This window comes from Psittacula echo (genome assembly GCF_963264785.1).
Source record: "Psittacula echo genome assembly, contig: SCAFFOLD_147, whole genome shotgun sequence".
Classification (NCBI taxonomy): domain Eukaryota; kingdom Metazoa; phylum Chordata; class Aves; order Psittaciformes; family Psittacidae; genus Psittacula; species Psittacula echo.
Genome location: NW_027664207.1, coordinates 934 through 24878, shown reverse-complemented (window position 1 = coordinate 24878; position 23945 = coordinate 934). Strand labels below are relative to the sequence as shown.

The window sequence follows — 23945 nt, the reverse complement described above, 5'->3', positions numbered from 1 at the left end:
TGGTACCCCTAGGGATGCAGTTGGTCACTACGTGGTACCCATAGGGATGCCGTGGGTCCCTCTGGGGCTACCCCCAGTGCTGACCCCCCCCCCGCGCCCCACAGCACCAGGGCCGCTTGGACGCGGTGCTGCTGTCGGTGATCTCCTGGGTGGGCATCGTGGTGGCCCTGGTGTGCCTGGGGGTGTCGCTGGCGGCGCTGTGCTGCCTGCGGGGGCTGCCCCCCCGAGCGCACCACCACCCCCAAGCACCTCTGCGCCAGCCTCTTCCTCGCCGAGCTCGTCTTCCTCGTCGGCATCGACAAGACCCAGTACCAGGTAGGGGCCGGGCAGCATCCTCCATGGGGCGCCCCCCACAGGGACCCCCTTTGCACCCCACAGCGCCACTGCAGGAACAGCCCCCCCCGCTCCAGCCCCCCCCCCGGCACCCTATACCCTATTCTATACCCCCCCCATACCCCCCCTGTCCCCCCTATAACCCCTTGTCCCCACCCCCATACCCCATGTCCCCATATCCCCCCAATACCCTTGTCCCCCCCTATACCCCATGTCCCCATATCCCCCCCATACCCCTTGTCCCCCCTATACCCATGTCCCCAACCCCATATCCCCCCTATACCCCTTGTCCCCCTATACCCCATGTCCCCATATCCCCCCCCCTATACCCCCTTGTCCCCCCTATACCCCATGTCCCCATATCCCCCCTATACCCCCTTGTCCCCCCTATACCCCCATGTCCCCATATCCCCCCTATATACCCCTTGTCCCCCCCTATACCCCATGTCCCCATATCCCCCCCTATACCCCTTGTCCCCCCCTATACCCCATGTCCCCATATCCCCCCCATATCCCTTGTCCCCCCCTATACCCCATGTCCCCATATCCCCCCCTATACCCCTTGTCCCCCCCTATACCCCATGTCCCCATATCCCCCCCCATATCCCTTGTCCCCCCTATACCCCCATGTCCCCATATCCCCCCCCTATACCCCTTGTCCCCCCTATACCCCATGTCCCCATATCCCCCCTATACCCCCACGCCCCCTGGGTCTGCTGGCCCTATGGCCACAGTGCCCCCGTGCACCCCATGCCCCCCATGTCCTGATGCCCCCCCATATCCCCCCTATCCCCCCATGTCCCCATATCCCCCATATGCCCCAACGCCTCTGTGCCCCCCATGTCCCCCCTATGTCCCCATGGCCTGATGCCCCCCCATATACCACATATCCCCTATGTTCCCATATCCCCCATATGCCCCCATGTACCCCATATCCCCAATACCCCCCCATACCCCCTATGCTCCATGACCCCCATGCCCCCATATCCCCCATATCCCTCCGTGTCCCCTATGCCCCCCCCATATCCCACATGTCCCCTATATCCCTCTTATGCTCCCGTGTCCTGATGACCCCATATCTCACATATCCCTCCTATGTCTCCACTCCCCCCATGGCCCCCCTATCCCCCCTATCCCCCCATATCCCCCTATCCCCCCCATATCCCCCTATCCCACCATATCCCCCATATCCCCATATCCCCCCATATCCCCCATATCCCCCATATCCTCCATATCCCCCATATCCCCCATATCCCCATATCCCCATATCCCCCCATATCCCCCATATCCTCCATATACCCATATCCCCCATATCCTCCATATCCCCATATCCCCCATATCCTCCATATCCCCATATCCCCCCATAATCCCCCATATCCCCATATCCCCCATATCCCCCATATCCCCCATCTCCCCATATCCCCATATCCCCATATCTCCCATATCCTCCATATCCCCATATCCCCCCCACCCCTATCCTCCATATCCCCATATCCCCCATATCCTCCATATCCCCATACCCCTATCCCATATCCTCCATATCCCCCATATCCCCCATATCCTCCATATCCCCATATCCCCCCATATCCTCCATATCCCCATGATCCCCATATCCCCCATATCCCCCATATCCCCCATCTCCCCATATCCTCCATATCCCCATATCCCCCATATCCCCCATATCCTCCATATCCCCATATCCCCCATATCCTCCATATCCCCCATATCCCCCATATCCTCCATATCCCCATATCCCCATATCCCCATATCCCCATATCCCCCATATCCCCCATATCCCCATATCCCCATAATCCCCATATCCCCATATCCCCATATCCCCATATCCCCCATATCCCCATATCCCCATATCCCCATATCCCATATCCCCCATATCCCCCCATATCCCCCATCTCCCCATATCCTCCATATCCCCATATCCCCCATCTCCCCACATCCTTCATATACCCATATCCCCCATATCCCCCATATCCTCCATATCCCCGTATCCCCCATATCCTCCATATCCCCATATCCCCATATCCCCCATATCCCCATATCCCCATCTCCCCATATCCCCCATATCCTCCATATCCCCATATCCCCCATATCCCCCATATCCTCCATATCCCCATATCCCCCATATCCCCCATATCCCCATATCCCCATATCCCCCATATCCCCATATCCCCATATCCCCATATCCCCATATCCCCATATCCCCATATCCCCATATCCCCATATCCCCATATCCCCCATATCCCCATATCCCCATATCCCCATATCCCCCATATCTCCATATCCCCATATCCTCCATATCCCCATATCCCCCATATCCCCATATCCCCATATCCCCCATATCCCCCATATCCCCCATATCCCCATATCTCCATATCCCCATATCCTCCATATCCCCATATCCCCCATATCCCCCCCCATATCCCATATCCCCCATATCCCCCCATATCTCATATCCCCATATCCCCCATATCCCCATATCCCCATATCCCCATATCCCCCATATCCCCATATCCCCCATATCCCCATATCCCCCATATCCCCCATATCTCCATATCCCCATATCCCCCATATCCCCATATCCCCCCATATCCCCATATCCCTCATATCCCCCATATCTCCATATCCCCATATCCCCATATCCCCATATCCCCCATATCCCCATATCCCCCATATCCCCCATATCTCCATATCCCCATATCCCCCATATCCTCATATCCCCCATATCCCCATATCCCCATATCCCCCATATCCCCATATCCCCATATCCCCATATCCCCATATCCCCATATCCCCATATCCCCATATCCCCCATATCCCCCATATCCCCATATCCCCATATCCCCCATATCCCCATATCCCCCATATCCCCCATATCCCCATATCCCCATATCCCCATATCCCCCATATCCCCATATCCCCATATCCCCATATCCCCATATCCCCCATATCCCCCATATCCCCATATCCCCATATCCCCCATATCCCCATATCCCCATATCCCCATATCCCCCATATCCCCCATATCCCCATATCCCCATATCCCCATATCCCCCATATCCCCATATCCCCATATCCCCATATCCCCATATCCCCATATCCCCCATATCCCCATATCCCCCATATCCCCATATCCCCATATCCCCCATATCCCCATATCCCCATATCCCCATATCCCCATATCCCCATATCCCCATATCCCCATATCCCCATATCCCCATATCCCCATACCCCCCCCGTCCCCCAGGTCGCCTGCCCCATCTTCGCGGGGCTCCTGCACTTCCTCTTCCTGGCCTCCTTCTCGTGGCTGGGCCTCGAGGGGCTCCAGCTCTACCTGCTCGTGCTCGAGCTGCCCCCCGAGCGGCCCCCGCGCCGCTGGTTCTACGCGGCCGGGTACTGCTTCCCCGCCGGCGTCGTGGCGCTGGCGGCCGCCGTGGACCACAGGAGCTACGGCACCGAGAGCGCGTACGGGGGGAGAGGGCGCTGGGGAAGGGGAGGGGCTTGGGGGAAAGGGGAGGGGCTTGAGAGGGGAGGGGCTTGTGGATAAAGGGAGGGGAGAGGGGAGGGGCTTAGGGGAAGGGGCGGGGCTTGGGGAGAGGGGAGGGGTTCGGGGAAGGGGAGGGGCTTGGGGGGAAATGGAGGGGAGAGGGGAGGGGCTTGAAGGTAAAGGGGGGGCTTGGGGAGAGGGGAGGGGACTAGGAGGGGCGGGGCTTAGGGAAAGGGGCGGGACTTAGGGAAAGGGGCGGGGCTTGGGAAGGGGAGGAGATTGTGATAAAGGGAAGGGGAGAGGGGAGGGGCTTGGGGAGAGGGGAGGGGCTTGGGGATAAAGGGAGGGGCTTGGGGAAAGGGGAGGGGCTTGGGGAGAGGGGAGGGGCTTGGGGATAAAGGGAGGGGCTTGGGGAAAGGGGAGGGGCTTGGGGAGAGGGGAGGGGCTTGGGGAAAAGGGGAGGGGCTTGGGAAGGGGAGGGGTTTGGGGATAAAGGGGAGGGGCTTAGGGGGAAAGGGAGGGGAGAGGGGAGGGGCTTGAAAGGAAAGGGAAGGGGTTTGGGGAAGGGGAGGGGACTAGGAGGGGCGGGACTTAGGGAAAGGGGAGGGGCTTGGGGAGAGAGGAGGGTCTTGGGGATAAAGGGAGGGGAGAGGGGAGGTGTTTGAGGGGAAAGGGGAAGGGCTGGGGAAGGGGCAGGGCCTGGCAAAAGGGGCGGAGTCTGTAGCCAAGGGGGCGGGGTTCATGGAAAGGGGCGGGGCTTGGGTTAAAGGGGAGGGGCTTGGGGAAAGGGGCGGGGTCTGTAGCCAAGGGGGCGGGGCTTGGGGCGGGGCTTTCCCGCTGCCATGGCGGCCGTGGGTGGTGAATGGGGGCCTGCGGGAAGGGGGCGTGGCCTTAACCCCCGGGGGGCGTGGCCTCCGCGCTGAAGCCCCGCCCCTTCAGGTGCTGGCTGCGCGTGGACAATCACTTCATCTGGAGCTTCATCGGGCCCGTGGCCTTCGTCATCCTCGTACGGGGCAGCTATGGGGCGGCTATGGGGCAGCTATGGGGCGGCTATGGGGCGGCTATGGGGCGGCAATGGGGCAGCTATGGGGCAGCTATGGGGCGGCTATGGGGCGGCTATGGGGCAGCTATGGGGCAGCTATGGGGCGGCTATGGGGCGGCTATGGGGCAGCTATGGGGCAGCTATGGGGCGGCTATGGGGCGGCTATGGGGCGGCAATGGAGCAGCTATGGGGCAGCTATGGGGCGGCTATGGGGCGGCTATGGGGCAGCTATGGGGCAGCTATGGGGCGGCAATGGGGCGGCTATGGGGCAGCTATGGGGCGGCTATGGGGCAGCTATGGGGGGGTTCGATGGGGCAGCTATGGGGCAGCTATGGGGCAGCTATGGGGTGGCTATTGGGCAGCTGTGGGGCAGCTATGGGGCGGCTATGGGGCAGCTATGGGGCAGCTTTGGGTCGGCTATGGGGCAGCTATGGGGCGGCTATGGGGGGTTCGATGGGGCTGCTGTGGGGCTGCTGTGGGGCCGGTGGTGGTGTTCTATGGGGCTGCTATGGAGAATGCTGTGGCACTGCTATAGGGCTGGGGGGGGTGTTCTACGGGGCTGCTGTGGGGCTATGGGGCTGTTCTCTGGGGCTGGGTGTTCCTGCTGTGGGGCTGGGGGTCCCTCTATGGGGCTGCGGGGTGGTCCTGCTGTGGGGCAGCAGGTCTCGCTGTGGGGCTGGGTGTCCCACTGGGGGTCTTGCTGTGGGGCTGGGGTCCTGCTATTTGTCTGAGGTCCCGCTGTGGGGCTGGGGGCCGTGCTATGGGGCTGGGGTCCCGCTATGGGGCTAGGAGGTCCCGCTATGGGTGTAGGGTCCCGCTATGGGGCTGAGATCCTGCTATGGGGCTGGGGGCCCCGCTATGGGGCTGGGGGCCGTGCCATGGAGCTGGGCTCCCGCTATGGGGCTGGGGGGTCCCACTATGGGTCTAGGGTCCCTCTATGGGGCTGAGATCCCGCTATGGGGCTGGGATCCTGCTATGGGTTTGAGGGGTCCCGCTATGGGGCTGGGGTCTCGCTATGAGTCTCAGGGTCCCGCTATGGGGCTGGGGTCTCGCTATGGGTCTCAGGGTCCCGCTATGGGGCTGGGTGGCGCCGTGGGGCTGAGCCCGTGCCCCACAGGTGACGCTGGTGCTGCTGCTGGTGACGCTGCACAAAATGCTCCGGCCCTCGGCAGCGCTGAAACCGGATTCCAGCCGCTTGGAGAGCATCAAGTGAGGGGGGAACGGGATCGGGATCGGGAATGGGAATGGGATTGGGAATGGGAACGGGAATGGGAATGGGATTGGGAACGGGAACGGGAACGGGATCGGGATCGGGAATGGGAACGGGATCGGGAATGGGAATGGGAATGGGAACGGGAATGGGAACGGGAATGGGAATGGGGATTGGAATGGGAACGGGAATGGGATCGGGATCGGGGAATGGGAACGGGATCGAGAATGGGAATGGGAATGGGATCGGGATCGGGATCGGGATCAGGAATGGGATCGGGATCGGGAATGGGAATGGGAATGGGATCGGGATCGGGATCAGGAATGGGATCGGGAATGGGAATGGGAATGGGAACGGGAATGGGAATGGGAATGGGACGGGAATGGGAATGGGATTGGGAATGGGAACGGGAACGGGAATGGGATCGGGATCGGGAATGGGAATGGGAATGGGAACGGGAATGGGAATGGGAATGGGAACGGGAATGGGAATGGGATTGGGAATGGGAACGGGAACGGGAATGGGAACGGGAACGGGAATGGGAATGGGATGGGAATGGGAACGGGAATGGGATCGGGATCGGGAATGGGAACGGGATCGAGAATGGGAATGGGAATGGGATCGGGATCGGGATCGGGATCAGGAATGGGATCGGGATCGGGAATGGGAATGGGAATGGGATCGGGATTGGGATCAGGAATGGGATCGGGAATGGGAATGGGAATGGGAACGGGAATGGGAATGGGAATGGGAACGGGAATGGGAATGGGATTGGGAATGGGAACGGGAATGGGATCGGGATCGGGAATGGGAATGGGAATGGGGAATGGGATTGGGAATGGGAATGGGAATGGGAACGGGAATGGGAATGGGAATGGGAACGGGAATGGGAATGGGATTGGGAATGGGAACGGGAACGGGAATGGGAATGGGAATGGGAATGGGAACGGGAATGGGAATGGGATTGGGAATGGGAACGGGAACGGGAATGGGATCGGGATCGGGAATGGGAATGGGAATAGGAATGGGAATGAGCTGAGAACGGGCCTGGAACAGGCTCAGGAATGGGATCAGGAATGGAACCTGGAATAGGCCTGGAATGAGACCTGGGCGCTGGGCTTTGGGTGCCGGGTGCTCGATCAGTGGGTGCTGAGCTCCGGTGCTGAGCCCCATCCTGCCCCTAGGTCCTGGGCTCTGGGTGCTCCATCACTGGGTGCTCTGTGCTGGGTGCTGGGTGCTGAGCCCCATCCTGAACCTAGGTCCTGGGTGCTGGGTTCTATCACTGGGTGCTGGGTGCTGAGCCCCCTCCTGCCCTGCCCTTAGGTCCTGGGCTCCATCACTGGGTGCTGGGTGCTCTGTGCTGGGTGCCGGGTGCCGAGCCCCATCCTGCCCTGTCCTTAGGTCCTGGGATCTGGGTGCTCCATCACTGGGGATGCTCTATGCTGGGTGCTGGGTGCTGAGCTCCGGTGCTGAGCCCCATCCTGCCCTGTCCTTAGGTCCTGGGATCTGGGTGCTCCATCACTGGGTGCTGAGCCCCCTCCTGCCCTGTCCTTAGGTCATGGGCTCCATCACTGGGTGCTCTATGCTGGGTGCTGGGTGCCGGGTGCCGAGCCCCCTCCTGCCCTGTCCTTAGGTCATGGCTCTATCAGTGGGTGCTCTATGCTGGGTGCTGAGCTCCATCACTGGGGATGCTCTATGCTGGGTGCTGGGTGCTGGGTGCTGAGCCCCCTCCTGCCCTGCCCTTAGGTCCTGGGCTCCATCACTGGGTGCTGGGTGCTCTGTGCTGGGTGCCGGGTGCCGAGCCCCATCCTGCCCTGTCCTTAGGTCATGGGCTCTATCAGTGGGTGCTCTATGCTGGGTGCTGAGCTCCATCACTGGGGATGCTCTATGCTGGGTGCTGGGTGCTGGGTGCTGAGCCCCCTCCTGCCCTGTCCCCAGGTCCTGGGCGCTGGGCGCCATCGCGCTGCTGCTGCTCCTGGGCCTCACGTGGGCCTTCGGCCTCCTCTTCGTCACGCGCGAGTCCGTGCTCACCGCCTCGCTCTTCACCGCCTGCAACGCCCTGCAGGGGGCGTCCGTGCTGCTGCTGCACTGCGCCCTGCACAGGAAGGTACCACCGCGGGCGGGGGAGCCGGCCTGGCAGAACCCATTGCGGGGCTGCAATCAGTGGGGCACCCATAGGGGGATGGCGCCCATGTGGAGGGGGGTTCACCCCACAACCGCTGCCCTCCCCCGCAGGTGCACCGGGAGCTGAGCAAGTGCCTGCGGCACTCGGGGCTGCTGCCTGCGGAGCCCCCCCGGCACGGCCATGGGCGCGCTCAAGGGCTCCGGCGCCCGCGGCGGCGCCCGCTACTACACAGGCACCCAGGTGGGGACCGCGGCAGCCGTGGGGACCCCCCCCCCGGACCCATAGAGCATCCTTGTAACCATGGAAACCACCCCCTGTACCCATAGAGCATCCTTGTAACCATGGAAACCACCCCTCTGTACCCATAGAGCATCCTTGTAACCATGGAAACCACCCCCTGTACCCACAGAGCATCCTTGTAACCATGGAAACCACCCCCTGTACCCATAGAGCATCCTTGTAACCATGGAAACCACCCCCTGTACCCACAGAGCATCCTTGTAACCATGGAAACCACCCCCTGTACCCATAGAGCATCCTTGTAACCATGGAAACCACCCCCCTGTACCCATAGAGCATCCTTGTAACCATGGAAACCACCCCCCTGTACCCATAGAGCATCCTTGTAACCATGGAAACCACCCCCTGTACCCATAGAGCATCCTTGTAACCATGGAAACCACCCCCTGTACCCATAGAGCATCCTTGTAACCATGGAAACCACCCCCCTGTACCCATAGAGCATCCTTGTAACCATGGAAACCACCCCCTGTACCCATAGAGCATCCTTGTAACCATGGAAACCACCCCCTGTACCCACAGAGCATCCTTGTAACCATGGAAACCACCCCCTGTACCCATAGAGCATCCTTGTAACCATGGAAACCACCCCTCTGTACCCATAGAGCATCCTTGTAACCATGGAAACCACCCCCCTGTACCCATAGAGCATCCTGGTAACCATGGAAACCACCCCTTGTACCCATAGAGCATCCTTGTAACCATGGAAACCACCCCCCTGTACCCATAGAGCATCCTTGTAACCATGGAAACCACCCCCCTGTACCCATAGAGCATCCTTGTAACCATGGAAACCACCCCCTGTACCCACAGAGCATCCTTGTAACCATGGAAACCACCCCCCCGGACCCATAGAGCATCCTGGTAACCATGGAGACCACCCCCCTGTACCCATAGAGCATCCTTGTAACCATGGAAACCACCCCCCTGTACCCATAGAGCATCCTTGTAACCATGGAAACCACCCCTGTACCCATAGAGCATCCTTGTAACCATGGAAACCACCCCTGTACCCATAGAGCATCCTTGTACCCATAAGAACCCCTATGTACCCCAGCCCACCAACTCCACCCCCAGCCCCCCAAAATAACCCCCATTGCCCCCCAATCGCGCAGAGCCGGATCCGGAGGATGTGGAATGACACCGTGCGGAAGCAGACGGAGTCCAGCTTCATGGGGGGGGACCTGAACAGCACCCCCAGCCTCAACCGAGGTGAGACCCCCCCATTGACCCCTATGGGCCCCCCTACTGACCCCTATGGACCTCCCATTGACCCCTATGGGCACCCTCATTGATCCCCATGGGCCCCCCCATTGATCCCCATGGACACTCCCATTGATCCCCATGGGCCCCCCTATTGACCCCTATGGACCTCCCATTGACCCCTATGGGCACCCTCATTGATCCCTATGGGCACCCCCCCATTGACCCCTCTGGACACCCCCATTGATCCCTAGGGGCCCCCCACTGACCCCAATGAGCACCCCCATTGACCCCTCTGGACACCCCCATTGATCCCTAGGGGTCCCCCATTGACCCCTATGGGCACCTCCATTGACCCCTATGGACACCCCATTGACCCCTATGGGCCCCCCCTATTGACCCCTATGGACCTCCCATTGACCCTTATGGACCCCCACTGACCCCTATGGGCACCCCCATTGACCCCTATAGGCCCCCCTATTGACCCCTATGGACCTCCTATTGACCCCTATGGGCACCCTCATTGATCCCTATGGGCACCCCCATTGACCCCTATGGGCCCCCCTATTGACCCCTATGGACCTCCCATTGACCCCTATGGACCCCCCACTGACCCCTATGGGCACCCCCATTGACCCCTATGGAGACCCCCATTGATCCCCATGGGCACCCCCCATTGACCGCTATGGACACCCCCATTGATCCCTATGGGCACCCCCATTGACCCTTATGGAGACCCCCTATTGACCCCTATGGACCTCCCACTGATCCCTATGGACCCCCCACTGACCCCTATGGGCACCCCCATTGACCCCTATGGACACCCCCAGACCCCCCCATTGACCCCTTTGGCCCCCCCCAGGGCCGATGGGGAACCACCTCCTGCCCAACCCGGTGCTGCCGCCGCGGGGGGGCTCCAGCCCCTACAACACCCTCATTGGGGACACCGGGGGCTTCCCCCCCGCCTCGCCCCCCCCCTTCACCTCACCAGGTGGGTACCAGAACCCCCCGTAACCCCGTGGACCCCATAGAGACCCATTGACACCCGTAACCCCATAGACCCCATAGACCCCATAAACACCCATAGACCCCATAGACACCCATAGACCCCATAGAGACCCATTGACACCCATAGACCCCATAGACACCCATAACCCCATAGACCCCATAGAGACCCATTGACATCCATAGACCCCATAGACACCCATTGACATCCATAGACCCCCATAGACCCCATAGACCCCATAGAGACCCATTGACACCCATAGACCCCATAGAGACCCATTGACACCCATAGACCCCATAGACCCCCATAGATCAATACCCATGGACCCCATAGACCCCATAGACACCCATAGACACTCATAGACTCCATAGACACCCATTGACACCCGTTGTCACCCATAGACTCCATAGACTCCATAGACAGACACCCATAGACCCCATAGACCCCCATAGACACCCATTGACATCCATAGTCCCCATAGACCCAATAGACACACTAGACCTGCATAGACACCCATTGACACCCATAGACTCCATAGACACCCATAGACCCCATGGACACCTATGGACCCCATAGACCCCATAGACACTCATAGACACCCATTGACACCCATAGACCCCTACAGACCCCATAGAGACCCCATAGAGACCCATAGACATCATAGACACCATAGACCCACATGGACACCCACTGACACCCATAGACCCCATAGACTCCATAGACCCCCATAGACCCCATAGACAGACACCCATAGACCCCAAAGACTCCATAGAAACCCATAGACCCCATAGACTCCATAGACCCCCATAGACCCCATAGACAGACACCCATAGACCCCAAAGACTCCATAGAAACCCATAGACCCCATAGACTCCATAGACACCCCTTGACACCCGTAGACCCCATAGACCCCCATAGACCCCCATAGACCCCCATAGACCCCATAGACACCCTAGACCTGCATAGACACCTATTGACACCTATAGACTCCATAGACACCCATATACGCCATAGACTCCATAGGCACTCATAGACCCCATAGACTCCATAGACATCCATTGACACCCATAGACCCCACAGACCCCATAGAGACCCATAGACAACATAGACACCATAGACCCACATAGACACCCACTGACACCCATAGACTCCATAGACTCCATAGACACCCATTAAGACCCATAGACCCCATAGACCCACATAGACCCCCATAGACCCCATAGACACCCTAGACCTGCATAGACACCCATTGACACCTATAGACTCCATAGACACCCATATACGCCATAGACTCCATAGGCACTCATAGACCCCATAGACTCCATAGACATCCATTGACACCCATAGACCCCCACAGATCCCATAGAGACCCATAGACACCATAGACCCACATAGACACCCACTGACACCCATAGACCCCATAGACTCCATAGACACCCATTGACACCCATAGACCCCATAGGCACCCATTGACACCCATAGACCCCCATAGGACCCCACAGAGACCCATAGACCCCATAGACACCCTAGAACTGCATGGACAGCCACTGATACCCATAGACCCCATAGACACCCTAGAACTGCATGGACAGCCACTGATACCCATAGACCCCATAGACCCCCATAGACCCCATAGACTCCACTGACACCCATAGACTCCATAGACACCCATAGGGACCCATAGACCCCATAGACCCCAATTTGACCCATAGACCTCAGTGGCTGGGGGGTTTTGGGGGGGGTCAGGGTCACTCACAGCTGCCTCTGTCCACAGGGAGCTTCCGCGACACCAGTGAGTGCCCCCCATTACCCCCATTGCCCCCCCATTGCCCCCCCATTACCCCCATTGCCCCCCCATTGCCCCCCCTCACTTTACCCCCCCACTTCCTTCTGCCCCCCATTGCCCCCTTCACTTTACCCCCCACTTCCTTGCGCCCCCCATTACACCCCATTACCCCCATTGCCCCCCCATTACCCCCATTGCCCCCCCATTGCCCCCCCTCACTTTACCCCCCTTCCTTTTACCCCCCATTACCCCCCTCACTTTACCCCCCCACTTCCTTGTGCCCCCCATTACCCCCATTGCCCCCCCATTGCCCCCCCATTGCCCCCCCTCACTTTACCCCCCACTTCCTTTTACCCCCCATTACCCCCCCATTGCCCCCCCCCTTTACCCCCCCACTTCCTTCTGCCCCCCATTACCCCCCCCCTCACCTCCCCCCCCCTCTCCCCGCAGAGCCCCCCCGGGACCCACCGGAGCCCCTCCCCCTCAACGGCAACTTCAACAACAGCTACAGCCTGCGGGGGGGGGGAGCGGGAGGGGGAGGGGGGGTGGGGGCCGCCGCCGAGGGGGGAGGGGGCGGGGGGGGGAGGGGTTCCCCGCGGGGTGGGGGGAGGGGGGGGCTCGGCCGCCCTCGAGAAGTTGATCATCTCCGAGCTGGTGCACAACAACCTGCGGGGGGGAGGGGCGGGGGGGGGGGGCCCCCCCCCCTCCCCCCCCACCCCCACCCCCACCCCCCGACCTCGGGCTGCTCTACCCCGAGTTCACGCGGGGTCACGGCCCCACCCCCCACCCCCACCCCCACCCGCCCCTCCCCCCCTCGCAACCCGCGCCCCTCCCCCCGCGGGACCCCTCGGCACCGCCCCCTCCCCCCGCGGCCGCCGCAGACGGAGGGGGAGGGGTCCCCGCCGCGCCCCCTCCCCCCCCTCCTCCCCCTCCTCCCCCCTCCCCCCCCTCCCCCTCCCCCCCCGCCGCCCCCCATTTCCTGGGGGGAGCCCCCCGGGCCCCTCCCCCCGCGCGGCGCCCCGAGGGCTTTGGGGGGGGGGAGGGGAGGGAGCGGGGGGGGAGGGGCCCGACGGGCAGATGCAGCTCGTGACGAGTCTGTGAGCGCCCCCCCGCCGCGGGGTGACGTCACGCCGGGGGGGGTTGACGTCACGCCGCGGGGTGACGTCACGCCGGGAGCCGGCCCTGCACCAGGATCCGGTCTCCATCCAAGCTCTGGAGCTGCTCCAGGATCCGGATCCGATCCCGAGCAAGGACCCGGACCTGCACCAGGATCCGGATCCGATCCCAAGCAAGGACCCGGACCAGGATCCGGATCCGATCCCGAGCAAGGACCCGGATCTGCACCAGGATCCGGATCCGATCCCAAGCAAGGACCCGGACCTGCACCAGGATCCGGATCCGATCCCGAGCAAGGACCCGGACCAGGATCCGGATCCGATCCCAAGCGAGGACCCGGACCTGCACCAGGATCCGGATCCGATCCCAAGCGAGGACCCGGACCTGCACCAGGATCCGGATCCGATCCCAAGCGAGGACCCGGACCTGCACCAGGATCCGGATCCGATCCCAAGCAAGGACCCAGCCCCGTGCATTGGAGCCAGGATCCGGCCCCGCTCATGGGCTCCTCGCTTCCCCCCCCCCCTCCCCAACCACGGGGGGTCCCGGCCAGCGCTCGGGGTCCCCCAGCCCCATTGTGGGGGGGGGACACCCCAAGAGAAGCCATCGATGGGGGGGGGAGGGGCCGGGCAATGGGGGGGGGAGGGGGGGGGGAGCTGCTCCCTTCCCCCCCCCCCAAATTAAGGGGGACCCCCCCCAAAACGGGGCCCCCCCCCAAAAGAGAGACATTTTCCTTGTAATATAGATGTAAATGGACCAGCCCCCCCCGGGGAAACTGAGGCACGGGCCCCCCAAAACCTCCCCCCTCCCCCCCCCCCCCCGGAAGCACAAGCGCCCCCCCAATTCCAGCCTGGGGGGGGGGGTCCTGGCGCTGTACATAAGGGGGGATTGAAGGGGACCCCCCCATAGACTGGGACCCCCCCGAAGTATTGGGGATCCCCATTGAACTTGGGGTGTCCCCCCCCAGTATTTGGGGTCCGCAGGTTTTGGGGTGCCCCTTTCCCCCCCCATTATCAATGGGGGCACCCCACAACCCTGCGGCCATGGGGGGGGTTGGGAGGGGAATGTTCCCCCCTCCCCCATCCTGGGTTTTGGGGTCCCCCCTTCCCCCCCCCCTCCCCGTTTTGGGGGGGCCCCTTCCCCCCCCCCCCCCCCCCATTTCTGCCAAACCAACTTTGGGTCGAGTGCGTCAAAACCAACGAAACCGAGGAGCCGGAGGGGCCACGGGGCCACCATTGAGCACCATTGGTTGCCATTGGCTACCATTGAGCACCATTGGTTGCCATTGACTTCCATTGAGCACCATTGGCTACCATTGAGCACCATTGGTTGCCATTGGCTACCATTGGGCACCATTGGCTACCATTGAGCACCATTGGTTGCCATTGGCTACCATTGAGCACCATTGGCTACCATTGAGCACCATTGGTTGCCATTGGCTACCATTGAGCACCATTGGTTGCCATTGTCTTCCATTGAGCACCATTGGCTACCATTGAGCACCATTGGTTGCCATTGGCTAGCATTGAGCACCATTGGCTACCATTGAGCACCATTGGTTGCCATTGGCTACCATTGGGCACCATTGGCTACCATTGAGCACCATTGGTTGCCATTGGCTACCATTGAGCACCATTGGCTACCATTGAGCACCATTGGTTGCCATTGGCTACCATTGAGCACCATTGGTTGCCATTGGCTTCCATTGAGCACCATTGGCTACCATTGAGCACCATTGGTTGCCATTGGCTACCATTGAGCACCATTGGCTACCATTGAGCACCATTGGTTGCCATTGGCTACCATTGGGCACCATTGGCTACCATTGAGAACCATTGGTTGCCATCGGCTACCACTGAGCACCATTGGTTGCCATTGGCTACCTTTGAGCACCATTGGCTACCATAGGCCACCATTGGGCACCATTGGTTACCATTGGTTGCCATTGGCTACCATTGGGCACCATTGGGCACCATGGGTCACTATTGGCCACCATGGGCTACCATTGGTCACCATTGGCTACCATTGGGCACCATTGGCCACCATGGGTCACTATTGACCACCATGGGCTACCATTGGTCACCATTGGCTACCATTGAGCACCATTGGCCACCACTGGTTACCATTGGCCACCGCTGGTCATCATTGGGCACCATTGGCTGCCACTGGCCACCACTGGGCACTATTGGGCACCTTTGGCCACCATTAGGTACCGTTGGCCACCATGGGCTACCGTTGGTCACCATTGGCCACTATGGGCCGCCGTTGGCCACCATTGGGCACCATGGCCACCGTGGGCTACTCTTGGCCACTATGGGCCACCACTTGTCACCATTGGCCACCGTGGGACACCATTGGTCACCGTTGGCCACCAGAGGCAAGCTGGGGCCACCAAGGCTCCCACCATGGGGCCACCCTAGGAAGAGCCAGGAGGTGGCCGGGGCCACCATAGGGCTGACTGGGCCACCATAGGGAGGAATGGGCCGCTATGGGGCCACCACCGAATCCACTGCCAGGGCCGCTATGGGGCAGCCGTGGGGCAGCCCCCGAGGGGGTGGCCGGGGCCAGCTCGGGTCCGGTCACCGCAGGGACGGGCATGGACGGGAACCAATAAAGGTGACACCAGGAGAGGGGCTGGAGCCGTCTGTGGGGGGCACGGGGGGATGGGCACCATTGGCCACCATTGGGCACCCCTGGCCACCATTGAGAGCCATTGGGCACCATTGGGCATCATTGGGCACCCCTGGCCACCATTGAGGGCCATTGGGCACCATTGGCCACCATTGAGAGCCATTGGGCACCATTGGGCATCATTGGGCACCCCTGGCCACCATTGAGGGCCATTGGGCACCATTGGCCACCATTGGGCACCCCTGGCCACCATTGAGAGCCATTGGGCACCACTGGGCACCATTGGCCACCATTGGGCACCCCTGGCCACCATTGAGGGCCATTGGGCATCACTGGCCACCATTGGGCACCCCTGGCCACCATTGAGGGCCATTGGGCACCATTGGCCACCATTGGGCACCCCTGGCCACCATTGAGAGCCATTGGCCACCATTGGGCATCATTGGGCACCACTGAGGGCCATTGGGCATCACTGGCCACCATTGGGCACCCCTGGCCACCATTGAGGGCCATTGGGCATCATTGGCCACCATTGGGCACCCCTGGCCACCATTGAGGGCCATTGGGCATCATTGGGCACCATTGGGCACCCCTGGCCACCATTGAGAGCCATTGGGCACCATTGGCCACCATTGGGCACCCCTGGCCACCATTGAGAGCCATTGGCCACCATTGGGCACCCCTGGCCACCATTGAGGGCCATTGGCCACCATTGGGCACCCCTGGCCACCATTGAGAGCCATTGGGCACCACTGGGCATCATTGGGCACCATTGGGCACCCCTGGCCACCATTGAGAGCCATTGGGCACCATTGGCCACCATTGGGCACCCCTGGCCACCATTGAGGGCCATTGGGCACCATTGGGCACCATTGGGCACCCCTGGCCACCATTGAGAGCCATTGGCCACCATTGGGCACCCCTGGCCACCATTGAGGGCCATTGGGCATCACTGGCCACCATTGGGCACCCCTGGCCACCATTGAGGGCCATTGGGCATCATTGGGCATCATTGGGGACCATTGAGAGTCATTGGGCACCATTGGGGACCATTGGCCACCATTGAGGGCCATTGGGCATCATTGGGGAACATTGGCCACCATCAGCCACCACTGGGTGCCATTGAGGACCTTTGGGCATCATTGGGGATCATTGGGGACCATTGAGAGCCATTGGGCACCATTGGCCACCATTGAGAGCCATTGGGCACCATTGGGGATCATTGGGGACCATTGGCCACCATTGAGAGCCATTGGGCACCATTGGGGATCATTGGGGACCATTGGCCACCATTGAGAGCCATTGGGCACCATTGGGGATCATTGGGGACCATTGGCCACCATTGAGAGCCATTGGGCACCATTGGGGATCATTGGGGACCATTGACCATGAGAGCTATTGGGCACCATTGGCCACCATTGAGAGCCATTGGGCACCATTGGGGATCATTGGGGACCATTGGCCACCATTGAGAGCCATTGGGCACCATTGGGGATCATTGGGGACCATTGAGAGCTATTGGGCACCATTGGCCACCATTGAGAGCCATTGGGCACCATTGGCCACCATTGAGAGCCATTGGGCATCATTGGGCATCATTGGGGACCATTGGCCACCATCGGCCACCACTGGGCACCATTGAGAGCCATTGGGCATCATTGGCCACCATTGGCCACCATTGGGCACCCCTGGCCACCGCTGGCCACCTTTGAGAGCCATTGGGCATCATTAGCAACCATTGGCCACCATCGGCCACCACTGGCCACCATTGGGGACCATTGGCCACCACTGGCCACCATTGAGAGCCATTGGGCATCATTGGGGACCATTGGGAACTGTTGGGCACCATTGGCTTCCACACATGGGGGCCATGGGGGGGGCACATGGGGGGCACATGAGGGGCACATGGGGGGGGCACATGGGGGGGGCACATGGGGGGCGCATGAGGGGCACATGGGGGGGGCACATGGGGGGCACATGGGGGGGGCACATGGGGGGGGCACATGGGGGGCGCATGAGGGGCACATGGGGGGGGCACATGGGGGGGCACATGGGGGGGCACATGGGGGGCACATGGGGGGCACATGAGGGGCACATGGGGAGGGCACATGGGGGGCACATGGGGGGGCACATGGGGAGGGCACATGGGGGGCACATGAGGGGCACATGAGGGGCACATGAGGGGCACATGGGGGGGCACATGGGGGGCACATGAGGGGCACATGGGGAGGGCACATGGGGGGCACATGGGGGGCACATGGGGGGCACATGAGGGGCACATGGGGGGCACATGGGGGGCACATGGGGTCTATGGGGGGGGCACATGGGGTCTATGGGGGGGGTCCGGCTTTGCGGGTCCCGCCTCCAGCCCCGCCCCCTGCTCCTAGGCCCCGCCCCCTCCGCGGCTGTTCCCGCCCGCGCGCCTTTTCCCCGCGGCAGGGGGCGGAGCCTTCCCGCGAGGCCACGCCCCCCCCGGCGGGGGTTTCCCGCCACGGCGCGCCCGCCCCTGGCCACGCCCCCTCCCTAACTACCGGGTCCCTGTGCCCGCCGCCAGCGCCGCCATGGGAGCCGCCGGGCGCCTCGGTGAGACCGGGACCCCCCCATTGGGACCCCCCCATTGGGACCCCCCCGTTGGGACCCCCCAGAGCCCCCCCCCCCCGGTTCCATTGGGCCCCATTGAGCCTGGGTTTCCCCATTGCCCATGGCGGGGGGGGGGGAGCCACACCCAGATAACGGGACCTTATGGGGGGCACTTGGGGGGCCCCCCACATTGAACCCCCCCCCCCCTTTGCCTCAGGGCTCTGCCTGGTGCTGAGCGCGCTGCGCCCCACAACCGATGGGGGTGAGTTGGGGGGGCTGCGTCTATGGGGTGCGGGGGGTTATGGGGCGCTATGGGGGTCTATGGGGTGCGGAGAGGTTATGGGGCGCTATGGGGGTCTATGGGGTGCGGGGGGTTATGGGGCGCTATGGGGGTCTATGGGGTGCGGGGGGGTTATGGGGGCGGTGTGGGGGTCTATGGGCTCTATGGGGGTCTATGGGGCTCTATGAGCTCTATGGGGGCTCTATGGGCTCTATGGGTTCTATGGGCTCTATGGGGCTCTATGGGCTCTATGGGTTCTATGGGCTCTATGGGGCTCTATGGGGCTCTATGGGCTCTATAGGGCTCTATGGGGCTCTATGGGCTCTATAGGGCTCTATGGGGCTCTATAGGGCTCTATGGGGCTCTATGGGCTCTATAGGGCTCTATGGGGCTCTATGGGCTCTATGGGGCTCTATGGGCTCTATGGGGCTCTATGGGGTCCATCCCTGTCCGTCCCCCCCCAGCGCTCACCGACTGCCCCGACTGCCCCCTGGCGCAGTGCCTGAACGCCTCCCACTGCGGGTGCCCCCCCGGGCACTGGCCCCCCCCGTGGCCGCGCAATGGAACCGTCCTGGAGAGCTGCGATGGTCCGAGGGGGGGGGGTGGATTGAACCCCCCATAGACATCAATGGGGGGGGGGATGGATGTGACCCCCCCATAGACATCAATGGGGGGGGGGGATGGATGTGACCCCCCCATAGACATCAATGGGGGGGGGATGGATGTGACCCCCCCATAGACATCAATGGGGGGGGGATGGATGTGACCCCCCCATAGACATCAATGGGGGGGGGATGGATGTGACCCCCCCATAGACATCAATGGGGGGGGGATGGATGTGACCCCTCCATAGACATCAATGGGGGGGGGATGAATGTGACCCCCCCATAGACATCAATGGGGGGGGGGATGAATGTGACCCCCCATAGACATCAATGGGGGGGGGATGGATGTGACCCCCCCATAGACATCAATGGGGGGGGGATGGATGTGACCCCCCATAGACATCAATGGGGGGGGGATGGATGTGACCCCCCCATAGACATCAATGGGGGGGGGATGGATGTGACCCCCCCATAGACATCAATGGGGGGGGGATGGATGTGACCCCCCCTAGACATCAATGGGGGGGGGGATGGATGTGACCCCTCCATAGACATCAATGGGGGGGGGGATGAATGTGACCCCCCATAGACATCAATGGGGGGGGATGGATGTGACCCCCCCATAGACATCAATGGGGGGGGGATGGATGTGACCCCTCCATAGACATCAATGGGGGGGGGGATGGATGTGACCCCCCCATAGACATCAATGGGGGGGGGATGGATGTGAACCCCCCCAGACATCAATGGGGGGGTGTCCGGATGTAACCCCCCCCCTTCACCCCCCATAGACATCAATGAGTGCCTGGAGCTGCCCCCCCCCTGCGGCCCCCACCAGAGCTGCAGGAACAGCGTGGGGGGGTTCAGCTGCAGCTGCGACCGCGGGTACCGCCCCGCGCCCCCCCCCACCGCAACCCCCCCCGCCGAGCGGCCCCCACTGCACTGCGTTGGTGAGAGCACCCCAGGGACCCCCCCTTGGGGACCCCCCCATTGGGACCCCTCCATAACCCATTGGGGACCCCCCCCGAACCCCCTTGGACCCCCCCATTGGGACCCCCCATAACCCATTGGGGACCCCCCCCGAACCCCCTTGGACCCCCCCCATAACCCATTGGGGCCCCCCCCTGAACCCCCTTGGACCCCCCCATTGGGACCCCCCCATAACCCATTGGGGACCCCCCCCGAACCCCCATTTACCCCCCATTGCGGAACCCTCCAAGGACCCCCCCTTGGGGACCCCCCCAAACCGCCTTGGACCCTCCCATTGGGACCCCCCAAAACCCCATTGGGGACCCCCCCAAAGACCCCCTGGAACCCCCCCATCCAAACCCTATTGGGAGCCCCTGGGGCCCCCCTCAAGGACCCCCCCATTGGGAACCCCCCCAAGCACCCCCTTAGAGACCCCCAAGGACCCCCCCCTAAACCTCATTGGGAACCCTTGGATCCCCCCAAGAGCCCCCCCATTGGGACCCCCCCAAAACCCCATTGGGGACCCCCCCCCAAACCCTATTGGGAACCCCTGGGACCCCCCCCAATGATCCCCCATTGGGCCCCCCTCAAACCCCCTTGGACCCCCCCCGGGTCAGGGCCCCCCCAAGCCCCTTTTGGTTGGGGGGGGGTCCCCGGATGTTGGGGTCCCCCCATTGATGCTGCCCCCCCCCCCCCCCCCCCCCAGACGTGGATGAGTGCGCGGAGGGGGGCCCGAGCGCTGCGGGGGGGGCTCCGTCTGCATCAACACCCCCGGGAGCTTCGAGTGCCTCTGCCCCCCCGGCTACAGCGGGGACCCCCCCGGGCCCTGCCAGCGTGAGTCACCCCCTATGGACCCCTATGGGCACCCCCGATGGGCACCCCCTATGGACCCCTATGGGCACCCCCTATGGGCACCCCCTATGGACCCCTATGGACCCCTATGGGCACCCCCTATGGACCCCTATGGGCACCCCCTATGGACCCCGATGGGCACCCCCGATGGGCACCCCCTATGGACCCCTATGGGCACCCCCTATGGACCCCTATGGGCACCCCCTATGGGCACCCCCCTATGGACCCCTATGGGCACCCCCTATGGGCACCCCCTATGGACCCCTATGGGCACCCCCTATGGGCACCCCCCTATGGACCCCTATGGGCACCCCCTATGGGCACCCCCCTATGGACCCCTATGGGCACCCCCTATGGGCACCCCCTATGGACCCCTATGGGCACCCCCTATGGGCACCCCCCTATGGACCCCTATGGGCACCCCCTATGGGCACCCCCCTATGGACCCCTATGGGCACCCCCTATGGGCACACCCCTATGGATACCCCTGTAGATACCCCCTATGGACCCCTATGGACACTCCCTATGGATACCTATGGGCACCCTCCTATGGATACCCCTATGGGCACACCCCTATGGATACCCCTGTAGATACCCCTATGGACCCCTATGGACACCCCCTATGGATCCCTATGGGCACCCCCCTATGGATACCCCTATAGATACCCCCTATGGATCCCTATGGACACCCCCCTATGGACCCCTATGGGCACCCCCTATGGATACCCCTCTAGATACCCCCCTATGGGCACCCCCTATGGACCCCTGTGGGCACCCGCATGGATACCCCTATGGGTACCCCTATGGACACCCCTATGGATACCTCTATAGACCCCTACGGGCACCCCCATGGATACCCCCTATGGAATCCCCTATTGGCACCCCTATGGATACCCCCATGGTCACCCCCTCTGGATACCCCCGCCATGGGCCCCTAGGAGCACTCCTATGGGCAAACTCCATGCACCCCCCTATGGACCCCCCCTATGGATACCCCCTATAGATACCCCCTCCTATGGACCCCCCCTTGGGCACCCCCCCCCGGGACACCCCCTATGGGCACCCCTATGAGCACCCATGGGCCCCCCGAGACTCTTCCTGGGGGTCCCCCTATAGACCCCCTATGGAACCCCCCCCCCATCACTTGTGGGGTGCCCCCCCCCCCCTTCTCCCCTCCCCTCCCCCCCCCCCTCCCCCGCTTGGTTCCCACGGCCGGAGGAGGAAGTGGGGGGAGGGGAGGAGGGGAAGCGCCGGCCCCGCCCATTTCCGGGCCGCGCGCTTCTGCCCCCCCCCCCCCCCCCCCCCCCCCGCGTTGCACAAGAGCCTTGCACAAGGGGGGAGGGGGAAGGGGGGGCTCCGTCACGTGACACTGCCCCCCCCCCCCCAGCCGTGATCGTGCCCCCGGAGCTCTGCGATGACCAGGTGGGGGGGGAGGGGCATGGGGGGGGCATTGGGGGGGGTCATTGGGGGGGGTCATTGGGGGACAATGGGGGGGTCATTGGGGGGGGTCATTGGGGGGGGTCATTGGGGGACAATGGGGGGGTCATTGGGGGGGGTCATTGGGGGACAATGGGGGGGTCATTGGGGGGGGTCATTGGGGGGGGTCATGGGGTCACTTTGGGGGTCCCCAAGTGTCTCTATGGGGTCCCCAAGTGTTATGGGGGGGTCACGGCGGGGGTCATTGGGGGGGGTCATGGGGCCACTTTTGGGGTACCCAAGGGTTATAGGGGGGTCATTGGGGGGGTCATTGGGGTCACTTTGGGGGTCCCCAAAGTGGGGGTCCTTGGGGACAATGGGGGGGGCAGGGGTCATGTTGGGGGGCCCCAAGTGTTATGGGGGGGTCATTGGGGGGGGTCATTGGGGGGGTCATTGGGGGGGTCATTGGGTCACTTTGGGGGTCCCCAAGTCTCTCTATGGGGTCCCCAAGTGTTATGGGGGGGTCACGGGGGGGGTCACGGGGGGGGTCATGGGGTCACTTTTGGGGTCCCCAAAGGGGGGGCCGTGGGGACCCCATTGTTCGGGGGGGCCGGTCCCATCCCGCTGCCCCCCCCAGAGCTCCTGCGCCCTGACCCAGGCCCTGCCCCTCCTCTATGGGCGGCTGCGGGAGGGGGGAGACCCCCACCTGGTCCTGCAGGTACGGGGGGGCTTGGGGGGGACCCCCCCATTACCCCCCATTGCCCCCATTACCCCCATTGCCCCCATTGCCCCCATTACCCCCATTGCCCCCATTACCCCCATAGCCCCCATTGCCCCCATTACCCCATAGCCCCCATTGCCCCCATTACCCCCATTGCCCCCATTACCCCCATTGCCCCCATTACCCCCATTACCCCCATTGCCCCCATTACCCATAGCCCCCATTGCCCCCATTACCCCCATTACCCCCATTGCCCCCATTACCCCCA

The 23945-nt window shown here is 62.5% G+C and overlaps 2 protein-coding genes across 2 annotated transcripts in view; both read left to right on the top strand.

The window, feature by feature from the left end:
• The window catches only part of LOC308232665 (adhesion G protein-coupled receptor L1-like), a gene marked incomplete at both ends in the record, with an annotated part of 49216 nt that extends 35608 nt beyond the window's left edge, over positions 1–13608 (top strand). Inside the window, 13 exon segments of the mRNA XM_080639893.1 lie at positions 105–218; positions 220–315; positions 3596–3813; positions 4775–4841; positions 5995–6086; positions 8026–8194; positions 8323–8358; positions 8360–8452; positions 9628–9724; positions 10578–10706; positions 12496–12623; positions 12958–13274; positions 13497–13608. Of these exon segments, the coding sequence (XP_080496019.1) occupies positions 105–218; positions 220–315; positions 3596–3813; positions 4775–4841; positions 5995–6086; positions 8026–8194; positions 8323–8358; positions 8360–8452; positions 9628–9724; positions 10578–10706; positions 12496–12623; positions 12958–13274; positions 13497–13608 (1668 nt within the window).
• A 5179-nt stretch (positions 13609–18787) lies between these two features.
• On the top strand, positions 18788–23675 carry LOC308232664 (adhesion G protein-coupled receptor E2-like). The gene is made up of 7 exons (XM_080639892.1): positions 18788–18837; positions 19052–19096; positions 19579–19701; positions 20511–20669; positions 21395–21522; positions 22928–22962; positions 23594–23675. The coding sequence occupies exons 1-6, from the start codon at positions 18816–18818 to the stop codon at positions 22931–22933; spliced, it is 483 nt and encodes a 160-aa protein (XP_080496018.1). The 5' UTR covers positions 18788–18815; the 3' UTR covers positions 22934–22962; positions 23594–23675.
• Positions 23676–23945: the final 270 nt, after the last annotated feature.

Bases quoted from the DNA above. Each gene is read 5' to 3' on its own strand.
- LOC308232664 (XM_080639892.1), top strand. From the start codon at position 18,816: ATGGGAGCCGCCGGGCGCCTCG. The intron at 18,838-19,051 runs GTGAGACCGGGA...CCTTTGCCTCAG, and splicing joins GGGAGCCGCCGGGCGCCTCG to GGCTCTGCCTGGTGCTGAGC. The intron at 19,702-20,510 runs GTCCGAGGGGGG...CACCCCCCATAG, and splicing joins CGTCCTGGAGAGCTGCGATG to ACATCAATGAGTGCCTGGAG.